The sequence below is a fragment of the Caretta caretta genome, chromosome 21, assembly GCF_965140235.1.
Source record: "Caretta caretta isolate rCarCar2 chromosome 21, rCarCar1.hap1, whole genome shotgun sequence".
NCBI lineage: Eukaryota > Metazoa > Chordata > Testudines > Cheloniidae > Caretta > Caretta caretta.
This window is the reverse complement of record NC_134226.1, coordinates 12204773-12216788: the sequence shown is the minus strand read 5'-3', so window position 1 is coordinate 12216788 and position 12016 is coordinate 12204773. Positions and strand designations below refer to the sequence as shown.

The 12016-nt window shown below is 45.8% G+C and overlaps 1 protein-coding gene across 5 annotated transcripts in view; it reads right to left on the bottom strand.

Annotated features, from left to right (window-relative positions):
- Positions 1–12016, bottom strand: part of BRPF3 (bromodomain and PHD finger containing 3) — a 49201-nt gene that overhangs the window by 19992 nt on the left and 17193 nt on the right. For 2 of the 5 annotated variants that reach the window (XM_075122106.1, XM_075122107.1), the window contains exons 4-8: positions 11504–11635; positions 7886–8014; positions 7179–7491; positions 5154–5423; positions 3127–3651 (exon numbers count right to left, since the gene is read on the bottom strand). In XM_075122106.1, the coding sequence (XP_074978207.1) occupies positions 3127–3651; positions 5154–5423; positions 7179–7491; positions 7886–8014; positions 11504–11635 (1369 nt within the window). The remainder of the gene's footprint in view (positions 1–3126; positions 3652–5153; positions 5424–7178; positions 7492–7885; positions 8015–11503; positions 11636–12016) is intronic. The other 3 variants (XM_048826493.2, XM_048826495.2, XM_048826491.2) reach the window with 2 other exon arrangements.

The window sequence follows — 12016 nt, the reverse complement described above, 5'->3', positions numbered from 1 at the left end:
AAACAGGGCCTCTCGCCTCTGTTCCCTTGTAAAGCAGCAGTACCCCCACATTTCATACAAAGGAGGCCCCTACGGAAGACCAGCGTGGGGTACAACTAGCAAAGCAGAATCAGAGGAGAGCTGAGGCAAACAAATCATCTGCTTCTTCTGGGGCTGTCTGAAAAGAAAATGAGCAAGAGTCCAGTTTTAGCATCAGGCTGTCACATGTGCCAATTAGTCAATGCACCCAGGATTTTCAAGCTCAGATTAACAGCTTGCCCATCAGTCTTATGGTGCTTTACAAAGGTGATTGAGCAATATTACCCCACTTTAAGGATGGGGAAACGGAGGCAGAGAGAGGCAAAGTAGTTTGCTCACTTTCACACAGAAAGTCAGTGGCAGAGCTGGGAACTGAACCCCAGAATCCTGACTCCCAGTCTGGTGTCATATCTGCTGGAACACTGATGGTAACTCATTCTGGCTACAACTAACAACCACAAGGATAATTGTGGGGTTTTTTTTGCTAGAAAACCAAATCTGAGATCTAGAAAATGTCACCTTCGATAAAACCTGCTACCTTGGATTTCTGGATTTCCAGTGCATAGTTCACTTGAATAAGCTAGAGAGTAAGGAAGCAAATTCTCCACAGGTAGACGAAATCTCCCTCTACCATCTTTCTCTCAGGCCATTTCAAATGTCACTTTAACAATGAAATGGAATATTTAAACTTATTCCTCTGAACTCTAATATCCGAAGTTGGAAACACTCCCTAAGCTGCCCGGTTTTTCATTCTATACAATTACAGAATTTATCAACTCTACAAAACACAACCCGCATTGCAGGGACGTGGTGTTCTCTGATAAATAAACACAAATGTAGGATCATCTTTCAGCTTACAGATGAAACCATAGGTTTCAGAGTGGTAGCTGTGTTAGTCTGTATCAGCAAAAAGAACGAGGAGTCCTTGTGGCACCTTAGAGACTAACAAATTTATTTGAGCATAAGCTTTCGTGGGCTAAAACCCACTTCATCGGATGCACGCAGCGGAAAATACAGTAGGAAGATATATATACACATATAGAACATGAAAAAATGGGTGTTGCCATACCAACTATAACGAGAGTAATCAGGTAAGGTGAGCTATTATCAGCAGGAGAAAAAAAACCTTTTGTAGTGATAATCAGGATGGCCCATTTCCAACAGTTGACAAGAAGGTGTGAGTAACAGTAGGGGGAAAAATAAGCATGGGGAAATAGTTTTACTTTGTGTAATGACCGATCCCTTCCCAGTCTTTATTCAAGCCTAATTTAATGGTGACACAAGGAGACACAAACTCCAAAGAACAGACAGGGACACACCTAAAGTGAATGGCCAGTGAGGGCTTACAGTTCCCCTCCGAGGCTGAGCACCATCATAAGAGATGCATTCCATGGATACCAGAAGCAAAATTCAGTACTGGTGTTAGCAGGTGCAACTCCATAGACTTCACCTGGACTGCATCTGGCTCTAGGTACCAGGTCACACAAGTTTCCAACCAGGCTGTCAGAATTCTAACAGGAACAAACGGGACACTTCAGAGTTGATCACCCGTATGCCTGTGTCAGTGTCACTACAATCTCTGAGCCACAAGAAACACATTTCCGGGAGACATCTGGTTCTAGTAACACAGGTCATGCTGACCTATACGCTTCAGCAGTAATGCAAACTCTGTACGCTACTCACACTCCCAACATTAAGATAAATCAGCCAGTTTTGAAGTTGGGGAAGGGACTGGATCTAAAAAGCAACATTTCAGCTCCTAGGAAAAAGAAGTAAATGCCCGTTCAGCAGTGAACGTCCTGATATCCTACCTCACTTTCTCTTCTTTCTTAATTTCATCCTCTTACTCTTAGCTAAACCTTAACCCACCTTGGACAGTTTTAAATCTTTTTCTCTGTCCTTTAAGTATCTGTAGATGGTTCTCATGTGTGCCCCAACAAGGAGTCACTGCTTAGACAAACTGTACTCAACTCATTTCTTTTAATCTTTCCTGATAAGTCAATTCCACCATTCTGATTACTTTTCTCTAAACTCGCTCCAATTTGTTAACGTCTTTCTGGCTGTGAGATGTCCTTGAATGATTGCAATATTCCAGGTGTGAGCTCACTAAAGTCTTACAAACAGAGGTTACTCTTATCTCTCTGCCCTGTGATGCTTCTGAATATGCAGCCCAAAATCACATTGACTTTATTTGCCGTCTGATCTCTTTCCAGGTTTCCTCCTGTCAGTCATTATTTCTGCTTTGAATTGTTTTCACTCAGGTGTTCCCGCACACTTGGCAGCATCCTAAATTTGATCTAATTTAGTATTTCCTACCCACATTTTGAACCTCTAAAAGGGCCCTTCTTATTTTTCTCTTCTTGCCAGTTTTTGTCAGTTGGGACCATCTGTAAATTTAATTAAAATGAAGAGTAACGTAATAATGTCTCATCCAATGCCAGATACCATGCCGTGGAGAGCAGAGGCCCCTAAACCTATAGGGCCCCCTAGCCCATCATGTTCTCCCAGTAGGCACCTTGCAGGGATGCCAGGGCCTAAACAAGTCATCGCTGTGGTAGGGAACTCTCTACCCTAGGGGGTCCGTCCATGTTCGGCTTTTAAGGCAGAGGGCAGTGCAGGAAAACATGCAATCCTAAGCCACTACTGGGGACTTCACTCTCCAGGAGTGTCAACCCGACACTTCTAAGAAGCACTGCGTTCAAAAGTAAACAAATCACCTGCTGTGATATTAGTGCCAGGCTCATTGGGAAGTGCAAGAAGAGATGCAGCCTTTGTTGAGTAAAGGGGACGCTTGCACACTTGCAAGCCACTCTGTCATGTTATTACCCCACCACCACTTCTCGGCTGCCTGCCGGAGTGCAATTCCTCTGGGTAGAGTCCTACCTAATCAGAGTTTTCCCTTATTTATTTAGCACTGGAGTCCTACGATGCCCACCAACCAGTTCAACAACCCCTTTGCAAGTGACTAAAGGAAGCAGTTGACCCGATGGAAGTTTGGAGACCATCTTTACAAAGGTAGCTGTGCCAGCTGGCCAAGAGAGTGGTGACCAGGCAGCCCTGCCCAGTCTAGCTCCAGACACCAGAGGAAGAAAAGCCCAGAGGAGTCACCTGTCTCTCCTGACTGCCTGGGGGATTTCTCGCCATCACTCGCACTGCAGCTCCCACTCCGCAGCCGTTTCCGGGCTTGTCGTTCGCCCTCCGCGCTGGAGGGGGAAAGCTGTCCGCTCTGGCTGTGATCCTCTCCGTTCTCCAGGGGGCAGTCCAGGCCCCTCTGCAGCTTCACCCCATTCTTAGCTTTTTTAAAAAGGACAGACGTACGCCTGCCCACACCACTGAACGGGGGGCTGGCAGGAGCGTCCATGGCCTGAAGGGCCAGTCCGTTCAGCCCATTGTCACTGAGCAAGCGCTGGAAAGCATGGCTCTCCCTCTGTAGTGCCTTCTTATCGAAGAGCTCGCCCTCCGATTTCATCCGCTTCTGCAGTCTGTTCAAGGACTTGCTTTCACTGATGGGTTTGAGCGTTGGAGGGTCCTGCAGAGAGTCCAGCTCAGACAGGGATGGTGCGGGTCCCGTGGGCTCCAGGGTGGGGGGATGTGGGGGCTTGGCGTCATCTGCTAAAGAAAGAAAGAAAGAACCTGCTTGAACATTTTAGAAAGTGTTATTCCCAAACATACTGATAGCAACTCTACCCCTTTCCTATGGCGGCAGGAAAGCCGTGGGCTCAAGTGATAACAGACGCCTGTCATTCTCCTTTACGGAAGGCACCCCGATAAAGATACAGGTCAGAAGTAGAGTGTCCCCAGATGGAGAGCAAGTCCATCTTCTTCCACACTAGATCCAGCTGCCATGTCAGTTGCATGCCTCATATCTCTACGGCCACTGTCTGGGTATTTTATTTCCAACGTATGAAAGAATAACCTCAGACAGTAAGACACAGCAAAGCAGAGGAGTGACAGATGTGAGACATTGGAAGTGTAGAAACTTCTAAAGACTATTATTTAGAGATATGCCAGACACTGTAGGCACAGGGATTATTCATAAACTTGTGCCTCTATAAATGTTATATGTATTTTTGTGAGCGAGGGATTGTATTTAAGCTCCATGGGGGGGAGGGTTATCAAGCTTCCTCCAGGGACTAGGAACAGAGGGAGGTAATTACTGCAAATCCAGTAACAAGTAACTCCAGAGAAGTACCACCCCAGGGAGGAATTGCATAGACTGGTTCAGGCCAGGTTCGAGAGGGCAGCAGACCAAAAAAAGGGCTTTTGGTATAAAGGAGGAGACTGAACTGAGCCAGAGTGCCTCATTTTGAACCTCGAACTGACATGAAACTGTAACCAAGAGGGTAAAACTCCGCTGGAAAGGTATGAAGGACTTTGGGAACCTACCAGGGCTCCATCTGGAAGACAGGCTACACCTGGTAAGCATAACATGAGTGTAGACTGTATTGTTTTATGATCTGTTTTCTCTCAATTGCTTTTGTCTTAAAATAAAGGTACTATGCTTTGTGAAAGCGAGCTAGTCAATGGTAACGCTGTCAGAGTCCCTGGGAGAGCACAAACCACAGGTGTTGAACTACGGTCAGACCTGCTGGGATAGCCATAGAGAGTAACAGGGGGACTGCAAGCCTAAATCCCCAGCCCGGAGAGAGACGGACCGGGGTCCCCCCCCATACAGCAATGATGGCTGGAGATCTGAGACCTAAAGGAACATCCCTTGAGCAGACCATGGGAGGGGGCAGAGGTGCAGTGAAACCCAACCTGTGACATACTCCTCCAACCTCTCCTTTCATACTCTTCCAACCTTTCCTGAAAGGCTCATAACCCCATTCCCAATTCCAATCCCTCAAAAGATACAATCCCGGCAGCAGAAATCCATGGCCTTTGCCAATTGATAAAGTGCCATGAAATATCAGGAAGGTTTCTGATGCCCTACATCCCTTGGACAGCCTGCTCCAGTTTTCAAAATTCATTACATGTGGCCCATACCTCTTTCTAATACAATAAACGCACTTTCCCAGCACACAGATGAATGATACAATCATCTAGTCAGTCCTCTGCAATCCCCAACAGGTCTCCCTTCCTGCCCAGGCTGCAGTGCTCTCCATTTCCCTTGGAGACCGGCTGAAACCTCTCACCTTTCTCCCCGTCATCGTCCTGGTCTCCCCTTAGCGTTTTGTCCAGACCCTCCTCCCGCGAGACAGGCTCTCCATTTGGCATGGTCTTGTTCTGTTGCTGGGCCAGCTTTTGCCGGATGGAGTTGATCTCACGTCTCAAGAGCCGGATGCGTCGGGTCCGGGCGCCGCTGGATCGCATGGTGCTCACCATGTCCAGCTTCTCCAACAATTCCTTCAATTGCGCCTCCAGGGAAAGGTGAGCCCGATTCTCGGGGAGGAGAATATTGTCCACTGCACCAAGAAGAGAAGCAATATTAAGAAGTGATTGCTGACATCTCGTGTACTCGAAGAGTGAAAGAAAGGCGCTCTGTTCCTTGGAGGAGGAAATTCCACTGTACCCAAACCAACCATTGCAAGTCCACAGCCATGCATCTAGCTATAAGGATAATTAAACACTGGAACAGGCTTCCAAGGCAGGTTGTGGAATACCTGTCATTAGAGGTTTTTAAGCACTGGTTAGACAAACACCTGTCAGGGCTGGTCTAGGCCCTACATTTCTATGATTCTTCTTATCAATGCTATTTGCAAACGCTATGCCACTGGTAGAGGACTGAAGAATTCTCAGGGTCAGATTCCAAGAGGGATGCATCCTTTAGGAAGCAGATTACAGACAGAGAGAGAGCTCCACGGGAGGGATGGGAAGCAGTAATCTGAACTAAGTTCAGCAAAGCTATTTCGTATTGCATGGGGTTGGGAACAAATGCTACAGAGATGCAGATTCGTCCCATGGTGGTTTCTACAACTGAAGCAATCAGAAGTTCAGGGCGTGCCAGGAATAAAGGTCTCTGTGACAAGACTCTTTCTATGGTGTTTTCTGTATTCTGGGTCACAATATCTCCATACCTATGCTGTCCCCTTGACAAAGAATTCCTCCCATCCCCCTACCTCAACATGCCTACTTCAGAACATGCCAATTCTTTGGCTACCCAGATTGACTTTGTTGAGAGAAGGCATGTGGTCATTATGTCCAGTGCAAGGAGAAGGGTGAAATGAGGTTAGACTGGGCTGTCTGCAGTTGGTACTGAAAATAATCATAGAAATTAGAAATGGAAGACACCCTCACATTCCAGCTGCTGGCCAGTGCAGGATTGTCCCTACAATAAACTGCCCTACAACTGATGTCTCTGTGAGATGCACTGGAATACCTTTCCCATACATTTTAAATTCCAGTAAACCAGCCTCCCAACCTCGGTAGAGAGAGGGGAATGGTGGGCCAATTATATAAAGTACAAGGCAGCCTAAACCTGTGTGAATTCATCTTTTCAAGGCTCTTTAAAAATACCCAATTTACAGTATAGCCATGGCACAGGGATTCCACAGCAAATAGTGAGACTGTGGTCTTGTGGTCTGGGACTAAAGGGAGCTGGGTTCAGTACCCGGCTCTACCACAAACTTCCTGTGCGACCTTGGGCAAATCACTTAATCTTTCCATGCCTCAGCTTCCCATCTGTAAAATGGGGATTAAAAACATTTCCCTGACTCACAGGGAGTGTTGTGAGGATAAATTTGTGATTGTTAGATGCATACAGCCGGATTTGCGAAAGAGATCAAGGCCACATTTCCAAGTGCCCAGCCCCCCCGCAAATCAGGGCCAGCTTTTCCAAAGTGCTCAACAACCAGCAGCTCCCGTTGCAGCATTGCAGACTTTCAAAAGAGCTCAGCCCACTATGGGGCTCTTTTGAGAAGCTGGACACTTATTTAAGTCCCTAGAGAGGAGCTAAGATTGTTTGAAAACCTGTCTCTGGAAGTGGGTGTTAAGCTCATCTGAAATCTGGCCCTTAGAGCCTACAATAATGGGAGCCATATAAGTGCCTATAGAGGTAGACGGATGTGCCCAAATCTTACACCTCAAATGGTGGATGCAGTTATAGCCCCAGCAAAGTAACATGGTCAGAATGATGGCTGGTCCTACACACAGAATCTAGGAGTCTGGCTTTTACTGGACTGTTTGCCAATCCTAAAACTAAACAGCTTAGGGAAACTCACCATCCTCCCAAGAAAAGCGATAAAAGTCTTCCGTTTTGGGTGACTCGGGCAGGTGAATCCCCACATCAGTGTCAAAGCCAATGTTTTCAGCCTGCCGTCGCGCATGGCGTAATATCGCTCCTCCAAGGTCTCTCAGCCGGACAGCTGCTCGGTGGAAAATCGTGTCTTTAGCATTATACCTCATGCAGTTGGTAACTATAAGGTTAAAGTCTTCCTCAAACTCATCCAAGGTTCGGTACAGGTGGGACTCCAGCTTCCGCCTCATGGTGGAAAAATCCATTGGATTGGAAATGAATTCCAGGTAATCTGGAACCTAAACATATAAAACCTGTACAATTACAAAAACCATTTACTAGCCAACCAGAGCGCATCCATCATAAGCACTCTTAATGTCCTTTCCACCTGCAGAAGGGATAGTGTCACCAATGCACATATACTCCACCCAGTTGAGCCAGACCTGCCCCGGCTCTGCAGAATGAAATTACTTGACTGAGATGCTGAAGTAAGCTTCCTGAAAACAATGCCTAGGATACCACATGTGAGCCTCCTTTGGAAATTCCTTAGCTCATGCAAACTGAGGACAAAGACGGTCTGAGCTCTCTCAAAACAATGCCCTGCCCCTGCCATTCATGGTCATTCATATGACACCATGTGAGCTTCCTCCCATCTTCAAAGCAGTGCCCTCAGCTTATAGGAAAGATACTTGCCTCATTCAGGTTAACAGGCTCTGCAAAAATCTGGGCCGGATCCTTCTCCTGCAGCAGGTCCAAAGTTGTGCGAAGCAGCACATTGAAAGGAGTCAGCTGTAACTCCATAGCAGCTTGTTGAACTTTGACCTGGGAATGGTGGAAAGGAATCACATGCAGTTATCAAACATGTATTTCCCTTACTTCCGTTAAATTAAATTAAACCAGTTCCATTCACTGACGGCAAACTCAGACCTTTTTAAACTCGTTTCTGAAGCATGTTTGATCAAGTGCTTGTTTCTTCCGTTTGTAATGTAGAAATTAACAAAAATACCGTGCAGTATACTGAGTCATATAGTGAAAGAAGTTGCCTTCTTACTGTCTTAACAAAAATAATTACAGGCCAAGTTTAATATCTGATACATCCTCTACCAGGGAACTAAACCTTGTAAACTGGGGCACTCCTAGTTAGTCTATCTCATAACACTAGAACAAGGTGAAACTCAACTAAATTAAAAGGCAACACATGTAAAAGTGATAACAGGGAACACCTTTTAATGCCCCACAAAGTAACCATGGAATTCCCAGCCTCAAAATATAAGATCAATTAACAGGATTAGTTTTTTTAAAAAGGATAAAAGATTTAGGCATTTTTTTATGAACAGCAACATCCAGAGTTACATTAGACAAAATAAATAAGTTATAAGGGATATAAACTCTCATGTTTCCGGCCATAAGCCAATCACTAACTAGAAGGATTCTAGAGGTAGGCTATTCAATAGTTGTCCATCAGAAGGTTTCCTGCTCCTTCCTCTGAATCATAGAATCATAGAATCATAGAATCTCAGGGTTGGAAGGGACCCCAGAAGGTCATCTAGTCCGACCCCCTGCTCGAAGCAGGACCAATTCCCAGTTAAATCATCCCAGCCAGGGCTTTGGAAGGAGATTCTACCACCTCCCTAGGTAACGCATTCCAGTGTTTCACCACCCTCTTAGTGAAAAAGTTTTTCCTAATATCCAATCTAAACCTCCCCCACTGCAACTTGAGACCATTACTCCTCGTTCTGTCATCTGCTACCATTGAGAACAGTCTAGAGCCATCCTCTTTGGAACCCCCTTTCAGGTAGTTGAAAGCAGCTATCAAATCCCCCCTCATTCTTCTCTTCTGCAGGCTAAACAATCCCAGCTCCCTCAGCCTCTCCTCATAACTCATGTGTTCCAGACCCCTAATCATTTTTGTTGCCCTTCGCTGGACTCTCTCCAATTTTTCCACATCCTTCTTGAAGTGTGGGGCCCAAAACTGGACACAGTACTACAGATGAGGCCTCATCAATGTCGAATAGAGGGGAACGATCACGTCCCTCGATCTGCTCGCTATGCCCCTACGTATACATCCCAAAATGCCATTGGCCTTCTTGGCAACAAGGGCACACTGCTGACTCACATTCAGCTTCTCATCCACTGTCACCCCTAGGTCCTTTTCCGCAGAACTGCTGCCTAGCCATTCGGTCCCTAGTCTGTAGCTGTGCATTGGGTTCTTCCGTCCTAAGTGCAGGACCCTGCACTTATCCTTATTGAACCTCATCAGATTTCTTTTGGCCCAATCCTCCAATTTGTCTAGGTCCTTCTGTATCCTATCCCTCCCCTCCAGCGTATCTACCACTCCTCCCAGTTTAGTATCATCCGCAAATTTGCTGAGAGTGCAATCCACACCATCCTCCAGATCATTTATGAAGATATTGAACAAAACCGGCCCCAGGACCGACCCTTGGGGCACTCCACTTGATACCGGCTGCCAACTAGACATGGAGCCATTGATAACTACCCGTTGAGCCCGACAATCTAGCCAGCTTTCTACCCACCTTATAGTGCATTCATCCAGCCCATACTTCCTTAACTTGCTGACAAGAATACTGTGGGAGACCGTGTCAAAAGCTTTGCTAAAGTCAAGAAACAATACATCCACTGCTTTCCCTTCATCCACAGAACCAGTAATCTCATCATAAAAGGCGATTAGATTAGTCAGGCATGACCTTCCCTTGGTGAATCCATGCTGGCTGTTCCTGATCACTTTCCTCTCATGCAAGTGCTTCAGGATTGATTCTTTGAGGACCTGCTCCATGATTTTTCCAGGGACTGAGGTGAGGCTGACTGGCCTGTAGTTCCCAGGATCCTCCTTCTTCCCTTTTTTAAAGATTGGCACTACATTAGCCTTTTTCCAGTCATCCGGGACTTCCCCCGTTCGCCACGAGTTTTCAAAGATAATGGCCAATGGCTCTGCAATCACAGCCGCCAATTCCTTCAGCACTCTCGGATGCAACTCGTCTGGCCCCATGGACTTGTGCACATCCAGCTTTTCTAAATAGTCCCTAACCACCTCTATCTCCACAGAAGCATCTACTACTGGTTGATTTCAGAGACAGGATAATGGACTAGATGGACAATTGATCTGATCTGATCTGGCTGTGTTTCTACTTCAAGGACGATGGAACTGAATGAAAAAATGTATTCCTCCTTTAATTTCTTAAGGTCTATGATATTACAATCCACCTGTATGGTATTAAAATCACCAACTCAATGTCTAGGGAAAGGACTTCTACTTATGTGAGGCAAACTTAGCTAGGGCTGCCAAGCATGTATATTATATACATCTAAAAGTTGGGCTGAGAAGCAGTTCCAGCTACATATGTTTCTCCGTGGTAACTTTTCCTTTCCAAACTATATTGGAATTTCACTAAGCTGTTAAGGATGTAGTTACCTGTGATACAGACACATCAAGATAGCAAAAGCAAAAGGAAACAAACAAAGGAATGATTTTTTACCCTCCCACCCAAAGGATGTCAGCATTCACAGCAGAATAACCCCAATCCTGTAAGTCAGGAACAACATAAATAGGATGAACCAGTGCTGGCACCATCAGGAGATCTCAGTCAAAAAACGGATGGAGTCCAGTCAGCTGTCACGAGAAAGGATTCCCAACTGGACCAGCTTGTAAGCAAAGTAAATAATACAGAGACCAGGATGGAGAGTGTGAAAGAAATCTGACCACGCAGGCTGGTATAAGCTTGAAAAACTGCAAGGGCAAAAGAAAACTTTCCAGTTTAGTAAGTGGTCTAAGTTCAAAACTGCCTCTCTCACAAAAAAAACCCCACCTCAAGGTAAGACTTAGCAATCTTTCCCTTACCAAATGGAGAGGAGGAGGATTTAGGATCATTCTTGGTGTGACGGTTACCAAAATACTGGAATAAACATTAAAAAAGATCTATTTTCTGTTGCACAAGCATATGATCCATGCTCAGGACAGAAATAGCAGGGGTGTTGCATGCCATGATTCAAATGCATAGGTAGTTACATAAAGAAGCTTGCCCAGCACTTAACAGCACAGTGCCTGACTCTGCCCAGTGCTGTCAGTCAGCCTCTCCCTAGCACTGCAAGTCAGCAAGGGTCTGATTTGCAGAGGTATTGAGCATCTGTATCTCCCTCAGACCTCAATGGGAGTTGTGGGTGCTCAGCACCTCTCAAGGTCAGTACCTGTGCAAAGAGAAAAAGATTTAAGAAAAGCCGCTGTGTTTCCATTCCTCCTCCAGCTGCAAGTGGAGCGGCGCATGAGGCTGCAGGAAAGGCCCAGGATCTACCTACCTGTTCCCGTTTGAGTTTCTCCCTCTTACGGATCAGCTCAATGAGCAACCGTGCTCTCTCCAAATCGTGCCGCAGTTTCTGCCAGTACTTCAGTTCCTCCTTCACTGCACTGGTCTTCTCATCCTGCTCCTTCTGTAAGGGGTAACAGTGGGATGAGATGAAATGCACATACAGACTTCTTGTGTTGTCTACTTTTCCCAAGTGTCTCGGCTCCCATACTCTTTCTCCTGTCTACTTCCATTTTTACTAGACCCCATCCATACTACAAAATCGACTGCGTTTAAGCACTATACTTAAGTAGCAGCCTGATCATGGTAAAACAGGCGTTTGGTCTTGTCTGTGTGGACAGGTCTAAACCAGGTTATAACCACATTCCAGAAATATGATCTAGTCCATGTTCAGTCGTACTCTCACTCCTTTCATATAAAAGTCATTATTATTTACACTACAACTAAACTTGATGACCCATTGTGCTAGGTGCTGTACATACTCTCTTAAGGTCCTTTTCAAGTA